The sequence below is a fragment of the Trachurus trachurus genome (genome assembly GCF_905171665.1).
Source record: "Trachurus trachurus genome assembly, chromosome: 16".
NCBI classification, from domain to species: Eukaryota; Metazoa; Chordata; class Actinopteri; order Carangiformes; family Carangidae; genus Trachurus; species Trachurus trachurus.
Window position 1 is genome coordinate 25,803,458 of NC_139902.1, and position 25,320 is coordinate 25,828,777.

At 40.9% G+C, this 25,320-nt stretch overlaps 1 protein-coding gene across 1 annotated transcript; it reads right to left on the bottom strand.

Moving 5' to 3' along the window:
* Positions 1-15,479: 15,479 nt before the first annotated feature.
* On the bottom strand, positions 15,480-25,159 carry LOC310999899 (V-type proton ATPase subunit C 1-A-like). Its single transcript, XM_083990507.1, has 13 exons — positions 25,002-25,159; positions 24,323-24,484; positions 23,626-23,693; positions 22,325-22,410; positions 21,654-21,748; positions 21,443-21,534; positions 20,980-21,078; positions 20,814-20,882; positions 20,512-20,604; positions 20,175-20,268; positions 19,593-19,690; positions 19,379-19,505; positions 15,480-16,213 (listed from the first exon to the last, which is right to left on the bottom strand). The coding sequence occupies exons 1-13, from the start codon at positions 25,095-25,097 to the stop codon at positions 16,115-16,117; spliced, it is 1,278 nt and encodes a 425-aa protein (XP_083846633.1). The 5' UTR covers positions 25,098-25,159; the 3' UTR covers positions 15,480-16,114.
* Between the last annotated feature and the right edge of the window lie 161 nt (positions 25,160-25,320).

The window sequence follows — 25,320 nt, forward strand, 5'->3', positions numbered from 1 at the left end:
ACCAGCACCAGTCAGTATGTACAATGTATGAGATTGGTAGAAAGGTTTTTTTTAAATAAACAGATTTTAATTGTTAGGTGCATGTACGACGTGAGGAGATGCTGCACTCTGTCCTGGAACTGGAGAGTCATGGTGGATAAAGGCAGCAATGCCAAAGCCAAGACAAAAGACAAGAGTGGGAAATCACACAGGGGATTATTCTGCAGGCCTGAGCACAGAGAAAAGGCTACAAGAAGGAGGGAGGCAGTATATAAACCACAGAGAGAGGAGGAACTGTGAAAGAGAGAGAGAGAGAGAGAGAAAGAGAGAAAGAGAGAGGGGGAATGAGGGGAGAAATATAAGGATCAGTGACTGAGCAGTTATCAGGAGAAGGAGACAAAGAGGCAGGGAATGAATGAATGAAATGCTGGGAGTCAGTGAGGGGATCATAGAGGTCAAGGTGTGTGTGTGCATAATATGTGTGTGTGTGTGTAGAGATCAAGGGCAGATCAATGGGCACTCGTGGAGGGGGGAGGAGTCATATGAGAAATCAGTCCTCTGGGTCTCCTAAGGCGGGAACGTCTGACTGCGACCTCTTTGTCCGAGCTCCACCACACCCACCTCCCCACCCCCAACAACAACAACAAAGATAACAGAGTCAACACACTCCACCTGCTCTAACCTCAGGCTGTCACAGAAAGACAGATGATGGATTATGACGCACTACCCAGAAAATTTCAAGTTCCTGTTCCTAAATCTGCAGCTTCACTTGTTCATCTAAACCGAATTCAGTCGAGAGCTGCAAACACTTAATCAGACAAGAAGAGATTGAATGGGAGAATAAAAACAGCAGCAGTAGCAGAGCAAATTTTCCACTTTTGATTTCTTTTTACTGTGATGAAAGAGTGCAGCAGCAGCAGGGTACAGTCTCATCTCTTTATTAAACCCATTAATTAAACTGCCAAAAGGAGAAATCTTCACAAATTCATATTAGAATATAAACCATTAAGTCTTCCTTGGGTTGCAATACTTTTAAAATATCCCTGAATCTGGTTTATCAAAAGATAATTATAAATTCTTTGATAAATTTCACGGGGTCGACTCAAAGTATTAATTTTGGTCCCATGTGCAGTTTCTATTTCGCTTACGCCTGCAGACCTAATGTATGTATTGTAGCATGTAAAACTGCAATAATTAACTGATAAATCATATTAATATGCAATTTTTTCATGTGACCAATTAATTAGTTCACGCAAAATAATGGCTGCAGTTACTCAAATGTGATGATTTGCTGCTTTTTTGCGTGCATTTCAACACAGACTAAACAATCGATTTATGAAATAATCAAAGTAATGACGATGAACAATTAAAACAATCACAAGTTGCACATTTGACATGCATTCTGTTTACATGCATTCCTCAATTTCCTCTGATCATGTCAATGTTCATGTTGTAATGGAAACTATGCACCATGCTTTAATGTTCACTGTTGTATTCATCCGTGACAAAAAGCCATGACAGTGTCTCTGTCTGCTGCTGCCGTCAGTCCGAGTCGCATCTCTCTCATATTCTTCACCATCAATGAACCAATAGTTTCAGCCGCGACTGTGAGACGTCTGAACAAGATGGAGAAAACAAACGTGTCTACATTTTTCTTCAAAATCTCCCTGACTGGTTCCCAGGCCTCCGGGCGACCAAGCAGAATGATGGGATGGAGAAGAGGGGAGAAGGGGCGGGAGAGAAGGAGTGGATGGAAAAAAAAAAAGTGGATGAAGATGTCAGAGAGAGAGGAGGCGATCACAGGAAACCACCACATCAAACAGCTTGGCTCGAGTTTCAGCATTCCTGTCACAGAGAGGAGGCTCGCTGGTCAAAGGACTCAATCAAAACCATTGTGACAAACTGGTTTTTTTACATTTTACCCCAGAGCCTTTTAATCAGCGTCGTCCCACGAACGCCTCGTATAACCTCACCTGAACTCTTCATTAGGCTCAATGACTGGAGCTTCGTTATAAAGTCCAAGATTAAGTTTGGAGCCTAATCTTGTTGAGGACAAAAAAGTACAAAATTGATTTAATTTCATTTTATTTCTCACACTATTCCTATTCAGGCGATGCTGGGAGTGGATACGTACTGTATGTCTGTAATGTAGCTCAGCTGCTCACTGGCAGACACACAATTCATCCTCTGTTACACCTCCAGCGTTTTTTTTTACATAAGAGAGTGCAGTCATTCATAAACGGACGCACGCATGTTGTGTTCAGGTGTCGGTTTCTGATCCGGTCGATCTTGGATTTCACTGCAGTTACAGTTACAGTACAACATGACCTCAGGGCGGCACAGCAGCAGCAGGACGTGATATGACAACACAGCTTCAAGTTGACAAGAATACATGTAACATCTACAGCCTCTGTCCTGGTTAACAACATTACATGTGACGTAATAGAGTCCTCTGGGTTAATACGTCCAGGTGTCTACAAGCACACATTCACCGTTTCTACATTATTGAGTCTAAAATAAGACTGCATCAAAGTGAAATGTTTAAAGGAATGGTTCGGCGTTTCGGGATTTATGTTAATCTGTTTATCTATTTATATATTCTTGCTGAACATCAGATGAAAGGCTGGATAACACTCTGTCTGTATAGGTACGGTATATGGAGCTGAAGCAGGGTAAACATTAGCTCAAAAGCCTGGAAGTAGGATTAAACAGCTGGACTGACTCTGTCCAAGGAAAACAAAATACATCTACCTGCACCTCTGTAGCTCACTAATTAAAAACAATGTCCTTCCTTAATGAATTAATAAATGAAGATATGCTTCAAAAATGTGGATTTACACTGGCAAGGAGCAAACATTTGACCCAACCCATTTCAATCACAGTATCACTGAAATATCTTATTTTGAATAACCATCCCTTTAAATTCTTTTTTTTTTTTTTTTGAGCATTGAAAATCTAAATATAATCAAATCGAAAATGACATTAACCAGAAAATAATATCAAATCCTCACATTTGAGAAGCTTTAACCCGTTTGAAAATCTTTCCTGATAAAAAGATTTAAAAGATTAGTCACTTTGCTAATCAGCTCATGGTCGGAACATTTACTTACAAATGCCCATGATAAAATCCAGATTTAGGACATATTGCACATTTTAAAAAGAGAGGGATGAGAGAAGAAACAAGTTGTAGATGTTGTCTGCAGGACCAAGCATGGCAGACTGGTACTAAAGATGCCTAGAGAGTTGGAGATTAGATATCATGGTCTGAAAATGCAAACTTAGTGGATTCACACGATGACACCAGCTGCTACACACTCTGTGAATCAAATTAGTTTTTACTAATGTAGCTTTATGTGATTTCCACAGAACAAACACCAAAGCCTGTTGTGCTAACAGCTAACTAAACACTAATAGAAACCTAGCTCTGGCTTGTACACCTACCTACGCTGTCAGCCAACAGCAGAGAATTAACACAATCAGAACAACCTGGTCAGAATTAAGGGATTGAACAAACAATGTGAGGATTTAAGACATTTATACTTCCTCGCTAGTGAGTCCATCAGAATTAGGTCATTCAACAGGAACTGGGCTAACTGGACAAAAATGGGACAGCAACAAATAAATCACCTCCCTGCTGTGGAAAACTGTCAACTGCCACTTAAGCTTTTATTTTAAGAATTATGTTATCGGCCGCAAAACATTGTTGCTGCTTTAATTTCATCTAATGTCTTCATAGCACATCCTGGATTTATAAATGTCTCTCAATGTGACACTAAGGGGCGATTCAGTCTTTCTCATGAAGACAAGTTCTGCACAAAGCCTCAATAACTGAACCTCATAAAAGAAGAAACTGTGTATTTATCTGGGTGTCCGCTTTAAGTTGTGTCTGTTTCATTGAGGGAAAGTTCACCAGTCCTGCTTAGTCTTCAGCCCACCAGGAGGAAAATACTGCCTGGTTAAAAAAAAAAGGGATCTACAAACCAGCTTTACTGTTTACATTTGCAATTACTCCTTGGTCGACACTTTTAATCACATTGAAGAGCATTACTACAGCTTCAGTGCAGTAGAGGACCTTAGTGGGAGTACAAAATGCTGCATCTGTTCAATAAGTGCTAGGAGATCAGGTAAAAGTTACGTGCTAGTTAGGCTCTAAGGAGAGATGAGTATTCAAGAGATTGTTGAAGATACAGAAAGACGCCCCTGTTGCTCTCTGATAGACTTTTAAGTAGCAAATCTCAAGATACAAACAAGATGTGATGTGAATTGTGGTGCTAATTAACTCAGCATGAAAGCAAAAAAGCATTATATTATATCTGTGTGAGCCACACCTCCAGCTCTCAGAACCAGTTTCCCTCTAATAAAATGAACGAATACAGGGGAATTTTGGGAATAACGTTCATATAAAAGCACTATATAATGGCAAACCACGGTCTGTTCTTTCCAGTACAAAACATTAAATTTCTCGTATCTTCATCATTCTGTTTCTTAAATCTCATGTACTGTATAAAATCAGGAATCAACTTTTTAAAGCCTTCATCATCCTGTGTGCGTTAAGACATGATTAAACTGAAGGAACCAGACAAGATAATTGACAAACCTGCATCTTACACATTCGCTAATGATGCCGTCTCAAGAGACCGATTGACGTAGGAATGAGGTTGTAGTAAAAATCAATCGGCCTTGTTCATAATTGTTAAAAATTGATCACATTAGTGTCTGTCATGAGTTTAAAAATAATGAAGATGGATAGATAATTGTTTACGTCAAAAAAAATCCACTAATGACACAGCAGCATCGTACTGTAGCAGAGAAGAAAGTTGGTAACTTCCTGTCAGGAGACTGTGACCTCTGACTGTCATATGACTGAGCTGGTGGACGTAGACCCCACATAACTTCACATACAGAACAGAGGGAACCACACATGAACCAATGCATTTTTCCACCACTGTAGTTTGCTTTTTTCTCCTTTTTCAGACACATACACATATTACAAACCCTGCAGGAATCATGAATGTCAATGTGCATGAAAACAGCTGAGAAAAGCCTCCTATTTTTACCAAACATCCACAACTCCTCCTGGGTGATTATTTTTTTCTGTTTACATTAAACACTAAATGATGTTAAACTAATCCCCTTTCCAAAACTTCAAAGCCATTAATAAGGAGAGCGCTGAGCGGTTAAACTTTGACAGGGGGGGGGGACGGGATGAAGCATAATCCACACATTTCTGAAGTTACACCACACCACATCACAGGACCAGGTGGTGGAGGAGGTCACGGAGGTCATCGACACATTTCTCACTCCAGTAACATGCAGGTGATGGATAATAAAATTGTCCTCTTTTGGCGATTACACACAAACCGCTACCAAAAATCTCTATAATATCCATTATAATGCCGTGCCGTGCCAGGAAGCTTGGTTCACTGGCTCCGGTGAAAACAGCATCATCTGACATTCACAGTCAGTCACATCATTTGCGAGAGAGAGAGAGCTCACGCTGTTTGAATTCATGTGCGGATAATGTGTGTCAGCTATGACTACTACATGTGCTCCTGTTCATTCAGCTTGGAGCTAATTCCACACACTGTATTACTGCACTGTACTGCGCAACGCCTCGGCTGTGGGATCTGACGCCGTCAAGCATTTAAGAGAAAAAAAAAACCTTGCCAGTGGTTTGGTTTTGTCAGCCAGTCACTAACACACTGTATTGTGAGAACTCATTTCTTGTGCAAAGCTGCTTAGAGGGGATTTGTCAATACAGGTTCACATTCTCTGCCTCTACAGACTATTTTCTGACCGTCCATCTGTTATTGCAGCTCCGTTACACAGCAATCCAACTCCGCAACTCCCTGAAAACTACTGCACGTTATCTCTGACGAACTGAGACCAGATTCTCCTCAGTCAGTGTGCAACATCACACACACACTTACACATTTGTCTGAGTGATACCATTAAAGGAGAATTCCGGTCATTTTCAAAGTAACGACCATTGGAAAAAATACGAGAAAAATATGTGCAGACCGGACTTGGGCAGTTATATTCAGATTGATAATTTTTTTTTCCATCCAAAATCTTTTTTTTCCTCCTAAATCCATGTTTTCCTCGCATTTTTGTCTTTGTTGATATGGAAACAGGCCCAAGCTCAACAGTCGACTAGTAAGGTCTACCCTGGAAGCTAGAGTAAACAGAGGTACGTGATAAAAACATACACATTAACACTGCTGTCTCATATTAATGGAGTTATGCACACTCAGTGTTGTGTAGTAAGGAACTGGTGGATGTTGCAAAGCATGTGTAGTGATATTTTGAGCAATAGAGGCCAAGTCGCGGTTAGAAGGACTGCCCCATTACTTCGCTGTTTAATTGCTGTGTAGCGCAGCTAGCAGGAGAAGAGCTAGGTCCGGTCTGCACATATTTTTCTCGAATTTTTCCCTATGGTCGCACTCGGGGACCTGTAGAGCTGTAGAGCGTTACTTAGAAAATGACCAGAATTCTCCTTTAATCCTCCTTTAAATCTCCTTTAAAGCCTAAAATGGTTCCATCAACACATTTCCTAAAAAAGCAAAAAGACGTAAAGCTGATCCCTCCTTCCTGTGAACCCTCCATTTACACCAGATATTATCATAACAATTAACGGCAGTTGATTATAGTAGAGCGAGTGTGTGGAGGAGGAGGGACAAGTGCACTTTAATTAGGTCTAAGCCCTCTCCCCATCCAACAGAGGGGGGGGGGCTTTACTGTGTGACATTTCCAACCAGTCAATCAGAGGGAGCCAGCTGGGAGCAGTGGAGGAAACGACTGGGAGAGGCACAGGCTGAACTGTGGGGGAGGCTGGGATGCAAATGCAAGGAAAGTGTCCTCGATACCGACAGCGTTTATCTCCGAGTGTATAATATAAACTATTTACAGACACCCTGAGCAAACTGCAGTGTGATTATCTCGTTCATACAGTCCAGTAACAGTACAGAGCAGGCGCCACAGCTGCTCCATATGCTCTGTGCTGCTATACTCCACCGGTTCTACACATCAGCCTGACTCATCGTGTCTCGGGAGGGAGGGTATTAATATATTCTGCGGCTCTGAGTGGGGTTTTGTCAAATCATATAAAAAAGCACTTATGATGTCACTAGGGTTATCTCGTTCCTGGGCTGAGGCTTGATTCAATAAGTTTCGAAACAGAAAGTGTTAGGATTAGGGAGTTTGAGAGGCTCAGGTGTGTAAGATGAGTTGGATCACGGGGGAACGTCCTTTGTTGGACCCATAGACGTTAAGAAATCTCTGCTTCATTCCTGTTTCTAGCTATTCCTCCCAGGAGTGGAGCTGCATGGGGCTGTGAAGTGACTTTGTGCACAGCGGATCTGTTTGACTGTTTCTAGTCCTCCTTAATACATCAGTGCTGTCATGTCTGCATGGTAGAGTCGTGTGCAATTAAGTAAGAGAGAAACTGCTAGCCTGGCTCTTCAAAACTCAATCTACCAGCACCCTAAAGCTCACAGATGTACACACACTGTTAATCAAAATGTGAAGACAACAGTTACATGTTGTATCTGATGGCGAACAGCTGGGCAAGTCTTATTATCACAGTGACCGACCGAACCAGTGCTACATCACGAGCACTCTGCAACACAAGTGCTGTTGTAAAGAAATCAATAAAGTATCTAACTCCCTATAAAAACCTTTTTTTAATTCATAATTGAGACAGAAGAGTTGTTTACCCCTGTTTTGAGTCCTTACGCTAGGCAAGGCTAATTGATTAGTTTCATTACCTCTCATCTGACTCTCTGAAAGAAAGCAAAAGTGTGTTTCCAACTCTTCCTTCAAGGTGTAAAAGATGAAGTGTTACACAGATATAATACAACAAATGTCCATCCATGAGAGCAAACATGATGCTGCTGCTGCACACAACAAACTCTACATCAACACAACGCAGTAGGAACTGGAATTTACTGTACGCTGCTGCACCTGAATAGTTCATTTGTTTCATGTATTAGTTTAAGCGGTGCTGGAGCAGCAGCAGCTGCTTTATAGGATTATCACATCATAAACCAATGGCTTATGACAGTTTCAACCACAGCACTGTCTGACATTGGTTGCACTTGGAATAATCCTGCAGAATGCCAACTCTAATCTTCATGCTATCTCTGTTGTTGTGACTGGATACCTCTCGCACTGTGACGATAGCTAATGTAACCACCAGTGGAAGGTAAATATTTAAAGAGGAAATTGTGCCATTTTGTTGGTTTACAACCGTATTTCCCAACATAAGTATCTTTTAATTGACTGATCGGGTCGTTTCCAGGAGCAATGGAGTTCCCCAGCCTGCATTCACCAAGCTTTCTGAGATTATCAATAAAAACACTGCAAACAATATTGCAAAACTAGCATGCAATTCCTTCATGTAACTAAGAAAACTATGTATCACCTCTTTTCCACCCAATAACTGAGTCGCACACCAATAACATGAAATGAACAATGTCAGAGAAGAGTAAAGTTAGTAAAAGCTCTGGTTATCCCATAATAATACAGAAGCAAGTGATGATGAAACACAAAAACCAAAGTAGAATTACAGTGGAGTCACTCACCTCTGTTGTTGTGCAAGGGCTGTATTTACCTGCAGGGAAACAAGAGAACAGTGTTATGTTAAGCAGCCGATGTAAGCCTTCACATGAAGCAGCTTTAATCTGTAATGCTACATACTTTACACTGCTCATTTACAGCGTGTATATACTGTGTAGTGTGTACACTGTATTAGTAGTGTCAAAGATCGTTCATTGTCATTTCGAGTTCAAATTCTTCCTTTTTACATGTTTATGTTGCAGAAATATGGCTAAAGTGCAGTGAGCAAATGGGGATGAATTGTAGCAGAGTACATAAAATAAAGCCGAGCCCATTTATAACCGTCCTCATGGATTGTTTTAACTGGATATTGAGTCTACTAATAACCTGAAGAGGTAAAACAAGCCAGTATCCCACTGAAAAGTCTGGAAAATATAGTTATTTCTCCATCTTGTTAATCACATCGGCGCCTCAGATTTTATCTTACAACTCCACTGGGAGTTCTGGCCTCGAAGATTTAGAGCTCTCACATAGTAGGCGATAAAGATTGTTTTTATCGTTAATTACTTTTTAATGCTGCCTTGAAATGTGCCACAATTACAAAAAACCCCAGAATAATTCACTGAACTGAGTTTGACAACCAACTGCAAAAATATTTTCACATTTTCTTAACATGACGGTAAAAAAAAGAAAATCTGATTATGTAAAATACTGAAATACTCTCACTAAATCTGAATTTTAAAAGTATAAGACAGCTACATTTTACTTCGTGAAGCCTGTGGTTACATATTGATATCTTATCTTGCTCTGTTCTTACAAAAACCCCATCATGCTCTACCATTAGGCCAGATCGCTTTTAATAAGAGCTTTGTCTCATTTCAAATAACTTTCATAGTTTATGTAGCATGTGACAGATGATGACAGAACTCCTCCCAGGACGCCATGACGCATGAATGTACTCCTTCAAAACGAAGACCCACTTAAAACGTTTCTCCAGGCTACATCAGACCGGCTCTCCCTTCATCAAGCAAACAGATGACCCTCTCTCAACAAATGGTTGTTTTGTACTGTAACACGCAGCGATGCAGCATCACAGCAGCTCTGACATCATCTCATGACCCCAAACTCGCATCAGCAGATATGAATGCCATGAAGCTGTATGGTGCAGATGTGTGTGTGTGTGTCTGTGTGTGTGTGTGGTTCACACAGTGTCAGATCATAATGATACTTAATGACTTGGGGAAGAAATCAGGGGCATGAAGTTAAATCCATTATCAATCTACTCGCAAGACGCAAAAACAATTACCAGTGTGACCTTCTCTCCATCAGATAATAAACTGTTGAACAAAGTCACACAAAGTGGACGTGTTGTTCTTCTCTCTTGACAACAGGGTCTGAAACTAACTTCAGTTTAACACTCCAGAGCCTCAGACGTCCTGAATCCTTTAAACTTTAACCACAGATTTCCTCCATTATTTACATCAGTGACTTTGCATGTTTGAGATTATGCATCAAGACGAGAGGTCAACCATTAAATTACCCTGTAAACAGAAACCATTTGTATGGTTACACTGATTAAAATACTTGCAAAACATTACATTCACGCCTTTACTTAGAACTGCCTAAAGACAAAGGCAAGCTGTCCCAAGCTGTCAGGAGGTAGGTGGAGAGACTGTGAGGCGGCTCATACAGTAAATCCAAACATCAAACCAGCTGTACACTGAAAATGTACAAGAATGAGCAAGTAAGTAAGCTGTAAGTCAATGATAAATGATTAAAACAAAGAGGCTAACTAAAGGAGGAGTTGGAATAAATAAAAGTGAAATAAATAAATGTAATAGATAAATGGTTAAAAAAATATCCAGCTGCCTCTCCAACTGGCTGTAAAACAGGGAGTAATTGACAGCTGCCTGAATAAAACTTCACTTTTATATCATGTAATGTTGTTAAATAACATCCTGGTTAAAATTTGTTTAAATAAACACCCTGAACATGACAGGTTAGTGTAAATTTAGAGGCACTTTTACAGGCTTTGAAGATATAGAGGTAGCCTAATAGGAACTGACTGATACTGTAAAACTGCACATTTCACCTGCCTCAGTATTATCCTCTACATCTTCCTATGTTGTGACATGAAAGTGAGAAATCTGTACAGGATAATGGATTTCAGCTCATATCAAACACTGAGCATCTTTAATAACGATCACATTCAGTGTCTTATATCAGAATAAATGATGCTGTAACATGATAACTGAAGATATATTAAGGAGAGAAGAACACCATTCAATCCATTCCATATTTTGTGTGACGTGTCATCACATGAGCAACGCAACGGGGGAATAAAAGCTTCAGACTCCCCTCTGTAATGGTTGCTTCCTTCATGCTCCTAAAAATAGCCCATTCATTCTAACCATATAGACCTACAGGCCACAACCAGCGTTCGCCATCACAGCTGTGCCTCTCAGATCGGCTAATAAAAGTAGATTAGACAGAAGCATGCCGTGCACTTATTGGCTAAAAAGCTATAACATTGACTCAGCAGTGTTCGCAGCCTGCCTGCCTGTCGGTGTGCTACATCTCAGCCGTGTCAAGAGCCCATCCCTAGGGCCCTCAGGTAGTCCATTACGCTCCACAGATAGAAAGATAGATAGGCATTTAGTCTGCCTGCTCTGCACCGTCAGCTAATGTGATTACAGCAGACCATGAACATGTCCGGCCTCGGTCTGACAAGACGGCACAACGTGTTTGCTTCAAGTGCATGTTATAGTTCACAGACACACCCACCGATTGTATCAACACACACACCCATCATATGGCATTTGCTTTGTTTTGGCTTTGAATCCTGGTTGTTTCTTTGTTAAAGAAAATAATCTGTAACTTGGAGACAGGACAAATAGAGCAGGTACAAACAACTTAACACAATAAAGTCAAAAATAAAATCGCTATAGTCCCCCAGACTCACTGTAAATACCTTAAGGGATATTTCCAGAATATTGCAGTGATTTTTTTTTGTTTGGCGCCGCACTTTGCTGTCACACAGTCCTCCAAATTGGATATTTTCAGCTCTGTAATGTCAGTAGGGCTCTAAGTCCTCCTAACTTCTCATTTTATAACACTCCATTAATTAGAGTTGTAATCATCAGGGACTTCTATGTCACACGTGGTTAAAGAACATCTTAATCGGGGCATAAAGACACAGGAGATGTGCAGGGAGGAAGGGAGGGTGGGAGGCACTTGCTCCATGTGAATTTATCTTAAGGTACCATGCACCTGCCGATCTGATTCTTCCTGTCCATGCAGGCATCAGTCAGTCAGTCAGTCAGTGCCCGCATTTCAGCTTGTAATCACACACTTTAATCTCAATGAACACCATGATCTGATGTGAAGTGGCTAGCGGGCTGGGGAGGGGAGGAAGAAGGGAGGGAGAGGGGAGCAGCTTTTAATAAAAGATGAAAGCACATGATGCACACATGCCTTCAGTGACGAGGAAATAGTGGAGATTCTGTGAAAACACACACACATGCAAGTGTGAGGAGAACCTGAAAGTGAAAGCAGCTACTGTAGGGGTCTCTTATCTGGGGGGAGATCAGATCTGTTCCTTTGTTTATCAGTGATTGGGTCATGTGTAATGGAGCCTAAACCGCCAGGCTGCAGATTATACACTCTGAGCTAATCCTGATTGCGAATTAAGCACATGATCAGGTAAAAACATGTAAGAAGCCTCCAAATGTGACAGCCTATGGGTTTTATTTATAGTGACCTTATTGCACTGTGATGGCTATAGTATTCCTGCTGGGGGATTATACACAAAAGGCTGCTGTCATCTAGGGCCCAGCCCCCCTTACTGGAATTAATGCAGCTCCATAAGTAATAAGTGTTTTACATAAGGACAATCACAACACCTGAGCCCCATTATTTGAGATGCAAGTAATGGCCTGGCCTAGATCCGAGTAGCTTTGGGCACACACACACGTACACACAGCGTTATATAACGTTTTTACCTTCACAGCCCTGATGGTGCACCCTCACAGAGCCGTCTCTCTGTATCCGAACATCCCCCGGTCCGGATATCTTCATCGGGGCCGCGGATGATGATGATGATGATGCTCCGGCACCAGCGGCGGTGGCGGAGGTGGAGGAAGAAGAAGCAGATGAAGAGCTCCTCCGGCTCCGATGTCCCTTTGCCAGCGTCCTGCAGCACTGGTAACACACCGCCCATGCCTGCTCCTCGTTGATGGGCTGGTTATAAAGCCTCAGGATCTCCTCCAAAGACAGGTCCCGGGCTGCGGGTTCCTCCGGTGAATTCATGCTGTGGTGGTGGTGGTGGTGGTGATGCTGCTCATCCCGTGCTGCTCGGCCATCCTTTCATTATTATTATCTCAGCGCAAGAGGCCCGATGACAAGAACAAGAACAGGTCCAGGCCAGAATGAGAGAGGAGGAGGAGGAGGAGACCTGGAGGCATTGATGCTTCCCACTCCCACACTGCTCCCCGGGCAGCAGCAGCAGCAGCGGCAGCAGGGACACCGATGAGCCACGGCACAACACCGACCGGTGCTTGTTTTTACCCACCCGGCCGCCCCGACGCCTCGTTCACGTTTCGGTAACCAGCAGCGGGGTGTGCGTGTGTGTCCGTGTGGCTGTAGCCTGGCTGCACAGTGTGAGTGTGTGTGTGTCTGTCTCACATCCCAACACACCAAGCCAGGCTCACTCCTTCATCACATGACTCTCTCTCTCCCTCTCTCACTCTAACTCACACACAAACACACAGACACACACACATTTTCTGGCTTTTCAGTGATGGATTTTGCTTGAGCACTGACGCAATTCTTTGTTTTTGTTTTTTAAATGACAGGGAATCCCTTTGTAAAAATCCTGACTCTAATAATATTACATGTTACTTGAACAATACAACCTTATTGAGCCATGAGTTTGGCAATGTTTGTTTTCCAATCACTTCCCTTATATGAAAAGTGATTACAAGACATACAAAACTAAAATGCAAAAGTAGCTAAGTATAAAAACATTTACCATGCAGCTCTGATGCAGCTGCATGGCGCCTGATTGGGGCTTGAGTGTTTCACAAGGTACACACATGTATGTTTGTTTGTTTAAATAATTTTTCGTGTGTTTTCATGTAGTATTTTCACTGCTTGTACACAGTCAGACAGGTGATCATTAAGTTAAAGCTGCAGGGCGTGACCTCTGTCGACCCCTAGAGGAATATGTAACGTTAATTACAAAAAATAAGTGACACCTGCGTTTTTCATTGCCTGGCAGTGTAAACTATGGCCACACATCAGCGAATAACAACGGCATTTCATATCTTTAAATGTGGTTAAGTTAGCAGAAAGTGTGTGTGTGTACCGTAAGTTACACAGCCAGACCTCCCATTAGCTTACCGGGGCTAGCTAGCGAAGCTACTTTGTCAGCCCGACGATGTAGCATCAGCGGGATGGACATAAACCATAGACTGTATAAAGACAAACACAACAGTTCGACACGCTAAATTGAGAAGCTGTCCATAGTCCGGTGTAATCCCATTTTAGAGGAGAGGGAACCAACATTTGCCATCATGTGTCTTTCACAGCCATGAACCTACCTGCGACATGGACCTGCGGTAACGCCTCAACGGTGGTGCTCCTGTTGCTAGGAGACTATGCTGCGTTCGCTACACTCAGAATCTCCCAGTTGAAAACTCTCTGCGTTTCGACTTCAAAGCGGGCACAACGGGCACAAAAAAACGATTTTTGGCGTTTAAATGCATTTTAATTGATATTTTACAGTTGGCGGCGTGTTTCTGCATGGGTGCGGATGAAGTCGGGGTAGATTTTTTTCTACGACTTCGCCAAGTGGAACCTCCGATTTGTATCGAACGCAGCATAACTGCTCCTCCCCCTTCTAATAAAGTGCGTCATTTCCTGTTCGCAGCGCGGGAATGTCGCCGGATGGTCACCAAGAAATTCCAAACAACAAATTCTGGAAAGAAAAAAAAATACAGAGGGAGATTTTTGGAGCGGATTAGGTTTAAAGGTCTAGTGTGTAAAATGAAGGGAAAATAGTGACATCTAGCATTACGATTTATTATTTATCCATTAAATAATTCTATGAAGGTGAAACTGAAACGTGGATTTTCCATTACGTACAAACATGGCAGCGCAAGATGGCGACACTCTCTAAGCAAGACCCTTAAAAAGAAGAATTATAAGGCTATGAAAACCAAACAGATTTTATTTTATAGCGATTATACACTCATACAAATATATTCATTGGTAGTATATTCAGATTTTGCCAATAAACCTTGACAAATATTACACACTGTCCCTTTAAGCCTGCAGAAATTATCTGATGTAATCTTGTCAACATAAAGCAGAATCTCAAAGGGAAAAGTTTTGCACATTTTGTGGAGCTTATGCCACAGGATGTAGAAAGAAAAATTGGAAATATCCAGGTTGGTGGTCCTAATTTAGTGCTCAGTTGGTCTCTATGTCACACTTTGTATAACAGGTTTCCAGGTGTATGTTTGCAAGGTGTAGGTCCCTTCCCATGTTTACATTGGTGAATCCTCCTTTTGTGCAGGAGCACAATAACAAAACCTTATTCTTCTATCATGAATGGAGCACCAACAGCACCCTCTACTGTTCGTAAACACAGCCAGTCTCTCCTATGTTGAAATATATTTTTCTTGCTTCTGTGTAGATAGATCCCAAATGGTTTCTGCTTAAAGAGGAAGTTTCCTCGAAATTGCCCTTGGCTCTGCAACTGATTCAATCTGAAACTTCACAGAGAAACTCTTTTTACTAGAGACACAGACGCTGCTATGTGTCCCACATTAATGTTTCTCACATGAACAACTCAGTTAATTTCTTTCAGAACCAACTGGATGAAAGTGGTGCAGTTTTCTTGATAGTCATTCACAAATTGACACACAGTTGAGATGTGATTTTTCATCCATCATCAATCATATTTATTCAATCAGTGGCTTACACAGTACTCAGATATAGATCTCTTTTTGACAGCAAATATACACAACATGAAACGACACACTCATATCACATCTTTGTTTCACAATGTCTGCATGGGGTAACCCACAAGCTCAGAGACAAACAGATCTGGTTGCCATGGGTGCATGATAAAACTGCCCATACGTAAACACAAGTCTGTGAACACCGATACAGAAGATGTAGCAATCAATACACACACCACCACGTGTGGAATGACACAGTAAATACAACCAAAGCTCTTAAGTTTGATTTCTTAATTCATTTTCACATCAAAAAATCAACTATTCGTGTGGCATGTGAAGAAAAATAAACTGTAAACAAAAACAATATTTAAAAGTCTTTTTTTTTTTGTTTATTTGTCCCTTGGTTGTAAAAGTGGTCGAAGCTTGCCGATGAGCCTTTTCACCACAAGGAATGAACATGCAGCGTTGTCGTCGAAGCAGCTGATGTGGAGAGGCGACAGTGAGGAGAGAGACAGCAGAGACGGTGGAAGGAGAAGGAAGAGAAGAGGGAAGCTTGTACCAGGAAAAAACATAACTTAATCAACACTCAACATAAAGACAAAATAGGGAAAGTGTTAAACTTTGAAGTCCAACAGGTTGCAGTCGATCTTGTAGTAGACGTAGGGATAATACTCCTGCTGGCTCAGGTTCAAGCCCGGGATGTCTATCACCGACTGGACATGAAGAGACAACACAGGGTGACAGGGTTAATGTTACTGTGTGTATGCAGTAGTATTTTGAATATCCCAAAAAATAACCAGTTATTTAAAAGGGAACTATGCAAGTCCGGTCACTTTTTTGCTGTTTTGGTCGCTTTTTTATTCTCTACAAAGCTCCCCCTACAGTTTCAGAGTGAGTACAAATCTGCTAACCCTCCTCCCTCCCCCCCGGCCATGTGCATTTGTTTTCAACGAAGCCGCGCAGAAGGCAAACCACGGAGCGATGTCTACCAACAAGGTGGGAAACGCTAACAAAAGATTACGGATTATTGGGCACGTTTATGTCGTAGTGCTGTAAAGCAGTCCATGTTTCACACAAGACAAGATCTGGGACGCGCTGAAAGTTTGTTTTCGGCCAGGAGACACTAGGTGGAAGGCAGAGAGCCTCCATTCTCCCCGTAATAAGTAATTGAACTATCACAATTATTCAGAAGCTGTTAAATTAAGGTGAAAATCTTGCACAGTTCCCCTTTAAATCTAAATCTCCTTCATTAGAACTGCAAGGGCCACTGTGGTACAGTAATAGTAGGAACAACCTCTTCATGCAGAGGCCATTTTTGGCAATTTCCGCCTGTTTTTGTATCACTGCAATTAAAGCTTTTTATTTACAGAAGTACTAATCCCACAACTATGGTTAATGGCTTAAATGAAAGAAAACCTTTGTCCCTTTACATCTATATCTATAAAATATTGAATTGAGTCATTCCATAAAAAAATGGGCTTCTGAAATTACAATTTTTTTTTGAAAAAAAGAAACGAGTTTGAAATTTTTGGTGAAAAGGTGATATATCAAAATCCTAATTATAAAACAGGTTGAATTTTACATATATGGTTCACACACTCCCTGTCCACATATGTACCAAATTTTAGGTTGATATGTAAAACTACTGAGGCACTATAGAGTTTTTCCAAACAGTGTCCCATGGCGATGTACAGCGTGCAAAAACTGTCCAAAATTGTCCAATTTGGCTAAAATGCACACTGCAAGATTTTAGTGAGATTTTTTTTTTCCAACAGATAACTTACTGGGGCCAATCACATACTTGATGGCTTTTAGGAACACCAGTTACATAAGTAAAATGCCATTTGAAAATTTAATTTATGGGGATGAATATTTAGTGTCCAAAACCCATCCAAACAGGAATTTACCTATTTTCGCCTGTATTATATTGTTATTTTCCTTTAAAACTCCAGAAGTAAACATCCCACAACCATCAGTGATGGCTTAAATTAACAAGGACATTTGAAATAGTTCATTTTGTCTTTTATTATTATTTTAATTAAACTTGGGGCAGTAAAAACACACTTTTTGTGGAGACTTGTATTGCTTACTTGTTGACACTAGGGGGAGAGGGAACCACAGGAACCAGCTGGGTGCAGGTTTAAGCTTTGCCCAATCAGGGATCATTATACATCAGGTCACACCTTAGAGTCTCTGCTATTGGACCAAAAAGTTTTCACCCCCGTGACTTTGATTGACAGGCGACGAGAGATGCGCAAAGCGGGTGCGCAGTCTGACGGATAATAGCTCATAGCATTACCACTGCGGGTAAACGTAACCATTAATGGATTATCTGGTCACGATGGATTAAATCGCCCATGCCTGTTTTGTCGAGCACATCTTCAGCTTGAAAAAGAGGGTAAGCTTGTAATTTTATTCAGTGTTTTAGTGGGTCTGTGACTGACAAATGTCCGTCTTTTTCGGCACTCGAAAATGACTTCCGGGTTTGTTTGTGTTGAGTGAGCAGGCTTGTTTAAAACTTTGATGGGGTAAAAACTGCATTTTTGTGCTTTGCTTTTGTTTATATGACAGTTTATGATTTTTTGGTGGTGAAAGAAGAGGTGTACAGATGGTACATATATGTTAAAATCACCTTCGTTGTTGACGTGACGTCACTTGCGGGCTGCCGTAGTCTGATATTGTTTGAGACATTTTTAGTGACTGTGAAAAAACCGTAGCAGCTAGAAACTTCATTTTTTTTCCTACATGTTGCCGAAGGTGTCCTTAAAAGGTCTGTGGTGGAGTTTTCATTACAGCATGCATACTTTTCGTTGTATTAAGGACGCCGTTCATGTATTATTGATTTGGGACGCCGGCATCCCAACCACTAGGGGGCCTGCGTGAACAGGACAAAATGGCTGCAGATAGAAAAGAGTAGCACCTACAGAGTAAAGTAAGCATTGAGGAACACACACCAGCCTCTAATGCTTTACTTAGAAAGATGTTTTATAAAGATATATCAAACATTGTCAAAAGGCTGGTGTTTTATTCTACACATTCACTATCGAACATTATTTAAAGAGGAGCTATGTAAGTCGCTTTTCCGCTGTTTTACTAACCCTCGTCTCGGCCATGTGCATTTGTTTACAACGAAGCCAGCGAGAAATCAATCAATAGAGCCGTAGATAACGTTATATCATAAACGATGTTACGACATGTATATTTGTGTAGTTTAATCTGTCATAAACAAGAGGTTACGTGTTACGGGGTGCGTTTTTGTCACGGTTCCCGCAGAGACGAGAGCTGGGACACTGGGCCAAGAGATGCGCTGACATGCACGTTGAAGGCAGAGAGCCTTCATTCTCCCTCGTAAATTAAGCCATTTATTAAACCATCGCAATTACTGTTGTTTAATTAAGGTAAAACTGTAGCACATTTAAGATACAAATCCTGCATAGTTCCTCTTTAACACAAGACTAGAAATTCTCAATAAAGACAAAGATTATTATATATTATTATAGACTGTGGTCTTTGTAGTAACCATCTGTGTCCACTAGAGGGGGCACCTGTTGTTCTTTGGCAACGACAGTAGAGATTGCATCAGTAGAGACTCTTCACTGACACGTCCCACACTGACAATGACTAATATGTACAAAATATAAACATGAGCAGCACACTTGATAATGTGAATAAGAGGAAAAGAAAATAGATTTTTGTGATGTACGGTAGTTCTTTTAAGCAACAGAGGCCGTATAATTTTTTTGTTATGAATTAAATACTAAATACTAGGAGCACAGCGCCAGTGTTTCTCCCAAGAGGTGCCATGTTTTTCTTGGTGCTGTGATCTTGCAGTGAGGACAGGAGAGAGATCTTTACACAGTTTTATCAAGAGTACTCACATCGATGATAGCCGCTGCACTGCTGTCCAGATGTTTGTACAGATCATTGAGCACCTCCCTCAGCTTCTTCATGGTCTTCTTGGTCGGCTGCAGCAGCATGGCCTGAAAGTTCACCGGCAGCCCGTATCTACAGAAACACCATGACACTAACATGAAGGGGGCAACTTTTTATCTACTGTGCTATGAGGACTGCACTGTATGACTGCTGTAATACCTTAAAACAGACTCCACAAACACCCGCAGAGCTTTAATGTGGATCCATGCGATGAAGGCTTCGCTGAAGTTCACTTTTAGCCATCGAACAAGAGGCCCCTGCAGAGAGGAAATGTAAAACATGGGCTTAGAAATGCTGTTATTTTAATAGTAACTCTAACTCTGATTTGGATCATCATTATTTTCTAAACTAGAATTCTTTTTTTTACTAATACTTTTATCTCCCTTTCTCTTCGAAACATGCCCACTTTCTGTAACACCACTGCTAAGTAGGGGACATTTGTGTGTGGTCAGCGTTTTCTGACTGCTGCTGGCTCCAACTGGTTCTTTTCTGATAAAACACAAACACTCCAGTTTTCTCACACACACACACACAGAGCCGAGTGGGAAAAACTCATCCAGACAGAAGTCGAGTTCAAACGTGTGTAACAGTATTTGAAATTCACTTCTAGGAAATATAAATGCAATATAATAAGAGATATTAGTGTTTGTGAATATGCTGACGCACATTGCAGAAGAAAAACTACTTTGAAAAAGTAACAACCAACTTTAAAATAAACTCGATGGAATCAGTTTCACTTACAAACTGCTTCTTCTTATCAGTGGAGAGTCGTGTCATCTCCTCTTTGTCTGCCTTCATTTCCTCTTCATTGTACTGGAAGTCTCTGACTGTGAATCTAGAAATAAGATGGAGAGAAGAGGAAAGATATAAAAGTCAAGGTTAGAGTATAAAGATAATGTCTCACATTCTTTACATATCAAAACGTATGAAGAGTATCAGCTGTGTGAAACTAACAGTTTTACCTATAGTTAAAACAAATCGGACATCAAACTGGTTTTCTTTTTCGACTGTTTTCACACACCCTGTTTAAGGGATTCACACTGTTGTGTGATGGTAAACAATGTATATTGGCTCTTACTTGTTCTCTCTGGCTTTGTGTTTGAAGTCATCAATGGCTTTCCTAAATAAAGTGACACTAAACAGGCCACTGTCGTTGTCTTCAAATAGCAGACTGAAAAAAAGAAGAAAGGCACCTGTTTAACTGCTGCAGTGATAGTGGTCAACAACAACAACTCTATAATACTGTGTTTAAAAATGTAGGACAAGAAATGAAGAAAAATACAGATAAAATCAAAATCATGTCTGAGAAAGTGCACAAAAATATAAAATATGAAACTCTCATGTTGTATTTTGTTTGATATGATTGATGACATCACTCACTTTGTGGATCGAGGCACCACCATCTCAGCGAGTGTTTCGTACGCTTTCTGCCAGTCAGTGTACCCAGTCCTGAAACAACAAACCAGAGGAATTAATAAATCTGTCTCTAATACTATTCAGTGATGTGCTTTTTTTCTTCTTCATTGTCCAGTGCAGTTACACTCACTTTGGTACCACGACCAGCAGAGTGATGAGGTACTCTGAGTCCAGCACAAAGTCTTCCTTCTTGACAATGTCCGCCAGGCTCCTCGTCAGCAGGCTCCCCCTAGTGGCACCAAGCAGTGTTACAACAACATGGATATACCAAAGTGAAAGAGCCTGATGTTGACCAAGCATTGTAGACTGGCAGTAACCTATGAGTCCATGGTCATAAAACATGTGCAGCTCTTCCTCTGACACACTGAGTGAACTGAAATCCAGATAAAGGAATAAATCGATACAGCCAGGAGTCAAATCAAATCGGATCAAAGTGGTTTTTGACTGAATATCATAGTAAGACAGTTCAGTTGCAGAAGAAGTCTAATATTTTAAAGCTGCCTGACTGCATGACCTCTTTTCCTCACTACTCTGGTCTTTGTTGTGACTACATCACACTTTTTAATGCATTTCAGAGTCGCTGGATCACTTACGCATTCTTCCTCTCTAAGTTCTGCAGGTTTCCCTTCAGGTTGTTGTAGGCCGACGCTCTTGTCTTCAGGTCATTGTCGATCTGGGTTACTTGCTGTAAAAGATTAGGAGCCACGGCTGAAATGATTTACAGCTGAACTACTAAGATTAGCATGTTATTATTGATAATTTAAAAAAAACCTACATATTTTATAATCAAATAGACAGACCCACCTTTGAGATGATTTCAGAGATGTTTTTAAGTGACTGTTTGATGGGATATTTTGCCATGTCCCACTGAAATCTTGTGATGTAGGTGACAAGATCAACTGAAAAAGAGAGAAAAAAGGACTTGTCTTGTTATTATCTGTCTTTTGTGACATTATAGAAAGCTAAAACATAGGTAAAGCTGTTTTACAATGTTCATTTTCCTCCACAGAAACACATAATCATACATATGCGGTTCTTTAGTTTAGAAAGGTTTTGATATATTTGTCACATAAATTTCCATTGCTGCAATGCAATAAAGGTCAGTGAAATGTGGCCTGTATGGTTGAGAACACTTAATAAAATTGACATTTTTCTTGATTCTTTGTATTTTTCCACTGATTAACAGTCCTCACAAGGACTTAAATGTGCCAAATAATAGACTCTTACGATTTGTTGATTCCTGAGGCAGAAACCTCAGAGATGGGCAAACAAAACCATAACACTTGCATGATTAAAAGCCTTTAAATTACTTGACTCTTCCTTCAAACAAGATTGTAAGTGTTTGCCCACTGTTGTATAGAAAATTCCATGTGAAATATATTTTATCTAAATATTATGACTTCCCACTTGGAAATCTATGTTTTTTGGCAGTAAAATAATCACTAGTAGACACTGTGCTGTGAGCGTCACTGTACCTCCATTGGCCAGCAGGTTCTCCTGTACTTTGTCTCGACTGTCCTCCAGCACGTCGGCCATGTACTGGGCTACCTTCTTCACCACACTGTGAAGAGCCAGGAGACATCAAAACACACTGTGCCAACACAAACTGCGTGCACAAAGCCAGAGTAAACCACACATTCACCCCGCACATGCTGACATGACCACCATGAACTCATCCTCCACATTTAGCACAAACATACACACACACATCAAAAAGGTCCACATGTTCCTGCTAGGGCAATTTTCCCGACAGGGTAATTTATAAAATGAAAACCACACAGTTTAGCTGGACATCAAAGAAGAGCTGAGTCTACAGGTGAGAGAGGTAAAAGTAACATGAAACCACCAAAACATTTACAGTCTAATTCTATTAAAAAATATATATAATTGAATAAAATCCAATATAATATGATTAAATAGATGATTATGTAATTGTTCATATAATGAAAAATGAAGCTCAAATAAAAAACAAATAAAACATATTAATAGACTTTGAAGGATTCACCAGTTCAGTGTTTTTTTCCACATATGCTGAGATGGAAACTTCAAAAAGGAACTAGATTAACGCCAGACTCTGGTCAAACAAGTGAAGCCGTGTTGCAAAGTTGGTCTTTCTCACACAGTCTTGGAAATATCCACAGAGGAAGCGAAGCAGGCCTCAGGCAGTAGTGACTGCGTGTGAGTTTTGGATGTCATATTTTTTTTCAAAAGACTATAAATTACAGTCAAACATACTCGCGGCACATAAGTCATCAGGTATAAACATGACTAAAGAAAGAGCTGCTGGTGTGTCACCCAACTGTAAATTGCTAAGTTTAGACAGCAAAGGCCTGCTAGTCTCAGGGCCCTGTGAAATTCCTCATTGTTACAAAGTAAAGGAGGGGATTAGGCAGCGGTAAAGCCACTACATCAAAGAGTCTGCAGTGCTGCACAGGTTAAGGGAGGTTGTTTTAATGCCATTTATTGGAATTCGTTAACAGCCCAAATGTTTTTCAGTTTAATAGGGTATATAAAAAGGTGGGGAATTTATATTAAAAACCTGTTGTGATGGAAGGTATGGTTGTGGATTTTATTTGTTATTTTTCTTTGTATATTGTTGGCTGTAAACTGGCATTTCATCTGATCTAAGTTTTCTTTTGTTTTAAGAAAGGAGCAGGTACTATAAGTTTTCTTCATCCTGCTCCTTTCCAATTCTAGGATTGGAGTGAATACTAAATGAAATGAAAGGAAATGTAAAAGAAACAGATACAGATACAGACAACTTCAGGTAGCATACCCTTCGACAAAGGAGTCTAACTTGGCCAGTTCATCCGATAGTCCAACCAAGACATCTAGTGTTCCCACCTGGTTTTTGGACACACAGAGATAAAAAAGAAAAATCAGCACATTATGACTTTTGACTCATCATCAGTCCTGACATCTGGGTCAGCGGGGTTGTGTTTAAACAGTGACAGAATCTGGGGTTCAATCAGCCTACAGTCACGTCCAGTGGGGCCCTATGTGCTTAGAGCGGCGCCTCTTTGTCCGGACCCGCTCATGCGTGGCTAACGGTTCCAGGAGAACGCTGCAGCCCCATGTGGCAGCGAGGTCAGAGAGGTTACTTCACCTTCAGCACAGAGAGGGTCCAGACGAGCTGAACCGTGGATCTCTGTGGATGAAAACTTCACCTAACCAGCGCTTCACCATGCAGGCAACGGATGTGTATAAAGGAGTCTTCCCATACACAGACTCTGCTTATTCTTGACAGTGGATATATAAGGTGAGTCATTTTGATATCAGCCTACATTCGCAAAAACCATTATCCAACTTATTTCTACAAAGAAACTGAATAAATCATGAGATTAGCAAGAAAGAAAATCATGACAACGATGTAAAGTCTTTAGATTCTATATTATTGCAAAGTTGTGGTTGTCCATGTGTGGGGAAACGCATGAAACACAACAACAAACAAGGAAATAAAATGCAACTCTCACCTTGAGGTCTGGTATGCTGAACTTGTGGTTGGCGGAGAGGTTGTTGGTCCGTGTGGTGGCTGCCATCATCTTGTCCCATGTTTGCTGGCAGGTCTTCTCTCCAGGCGCAGAGATCAGCCAAAACTCTGTCATGGTTACAGCAACCGGTGCAGCTAGAGAAAACTGAGAGGAGAAATATATAAATATAGAAATATCAGGCCAATGTGACTTGTCTGTGTCATTATTATTAGTATTCAGCTAATAAAAAAAGCAGGTTTTGTTCCACCATCTCCAATGAGTCTGTCTATTCATCAATATATCTGCTTTTGGCTACAATACAGGTAAAGTATAGTGTGTTTACATCCCGCTGTTATTATATACATTGATACTGTTTACCACTGAGCAAGCTAATAATGCTACAACAGCAACAGGAGCTCATTTAAAGGTTTCAAATCCATTGTAAACTGACAATAATATTTCCCAGCCCTCGTATTTATATTCTCACAGCTACATAAAGCCATAAATAATAAATAACCGACACGGTATTATCTAAAGGAAGCAGCCAAAAAAAAGAAGAAGATGGTTAAGGTCAAAACATATCCAAAGCAGGGATTAGCTACCGTTAGCCACTTAGCTTTTGCTCTCAACATCATCATCAACACGGGTGGTTGTTGTGATTGTTTTTAACAGTTTCACTCACCTGTGTATTAAAAATGCGGTCGTTGCCAGTTAAAATAAATCTGTCTGTGGTGTTTTCTATGGCTTGGTAATGTTCATAGTTGTACCATACAATCATACAATACAGTGAATCGTGAGGTCTCCTGACAGCAGCATCAGAGTCAGCTGATCTGACTACCAGAGAGGAACCGGAAGGCCTCTCACTCACTCACTGCGGGGGCGGAACTCAGCAGCGACACCCGCTGGTGGAGAGGTGGTACTGCAGCGCACTGCGGCGGCAACAGGCAGCAGCAAGCAGCAGGCAGCCACATGTCACGTTTATGTAGCTACTGTATCACCAC

Excerpts from the sequence above, each read along its gene's own strand:
- LOC310999899 (XM_083990507.1), bottom strand. The coding sequence starts at position 25,097 with ATGATTGTATGGTACAACTATGAACATTACCAAGCCATAGAAAACACC. Across the intron at positions 24,485-25,001 it reads ACCGCATTTTTAATACACAG|TTTTCTCTAGCTGCACCGGT; the intron begins GTGAGTGAAACT and ends TTCTCCTCTCAG. Across the intron at positions 20,269-20,511 it reads CACAAAGCCAGAGAGAACAA|ATTCACAGTCAGAGACTTCC; the intron begins GTAAGAGCCAAT and ends TCTTATTTCTAG.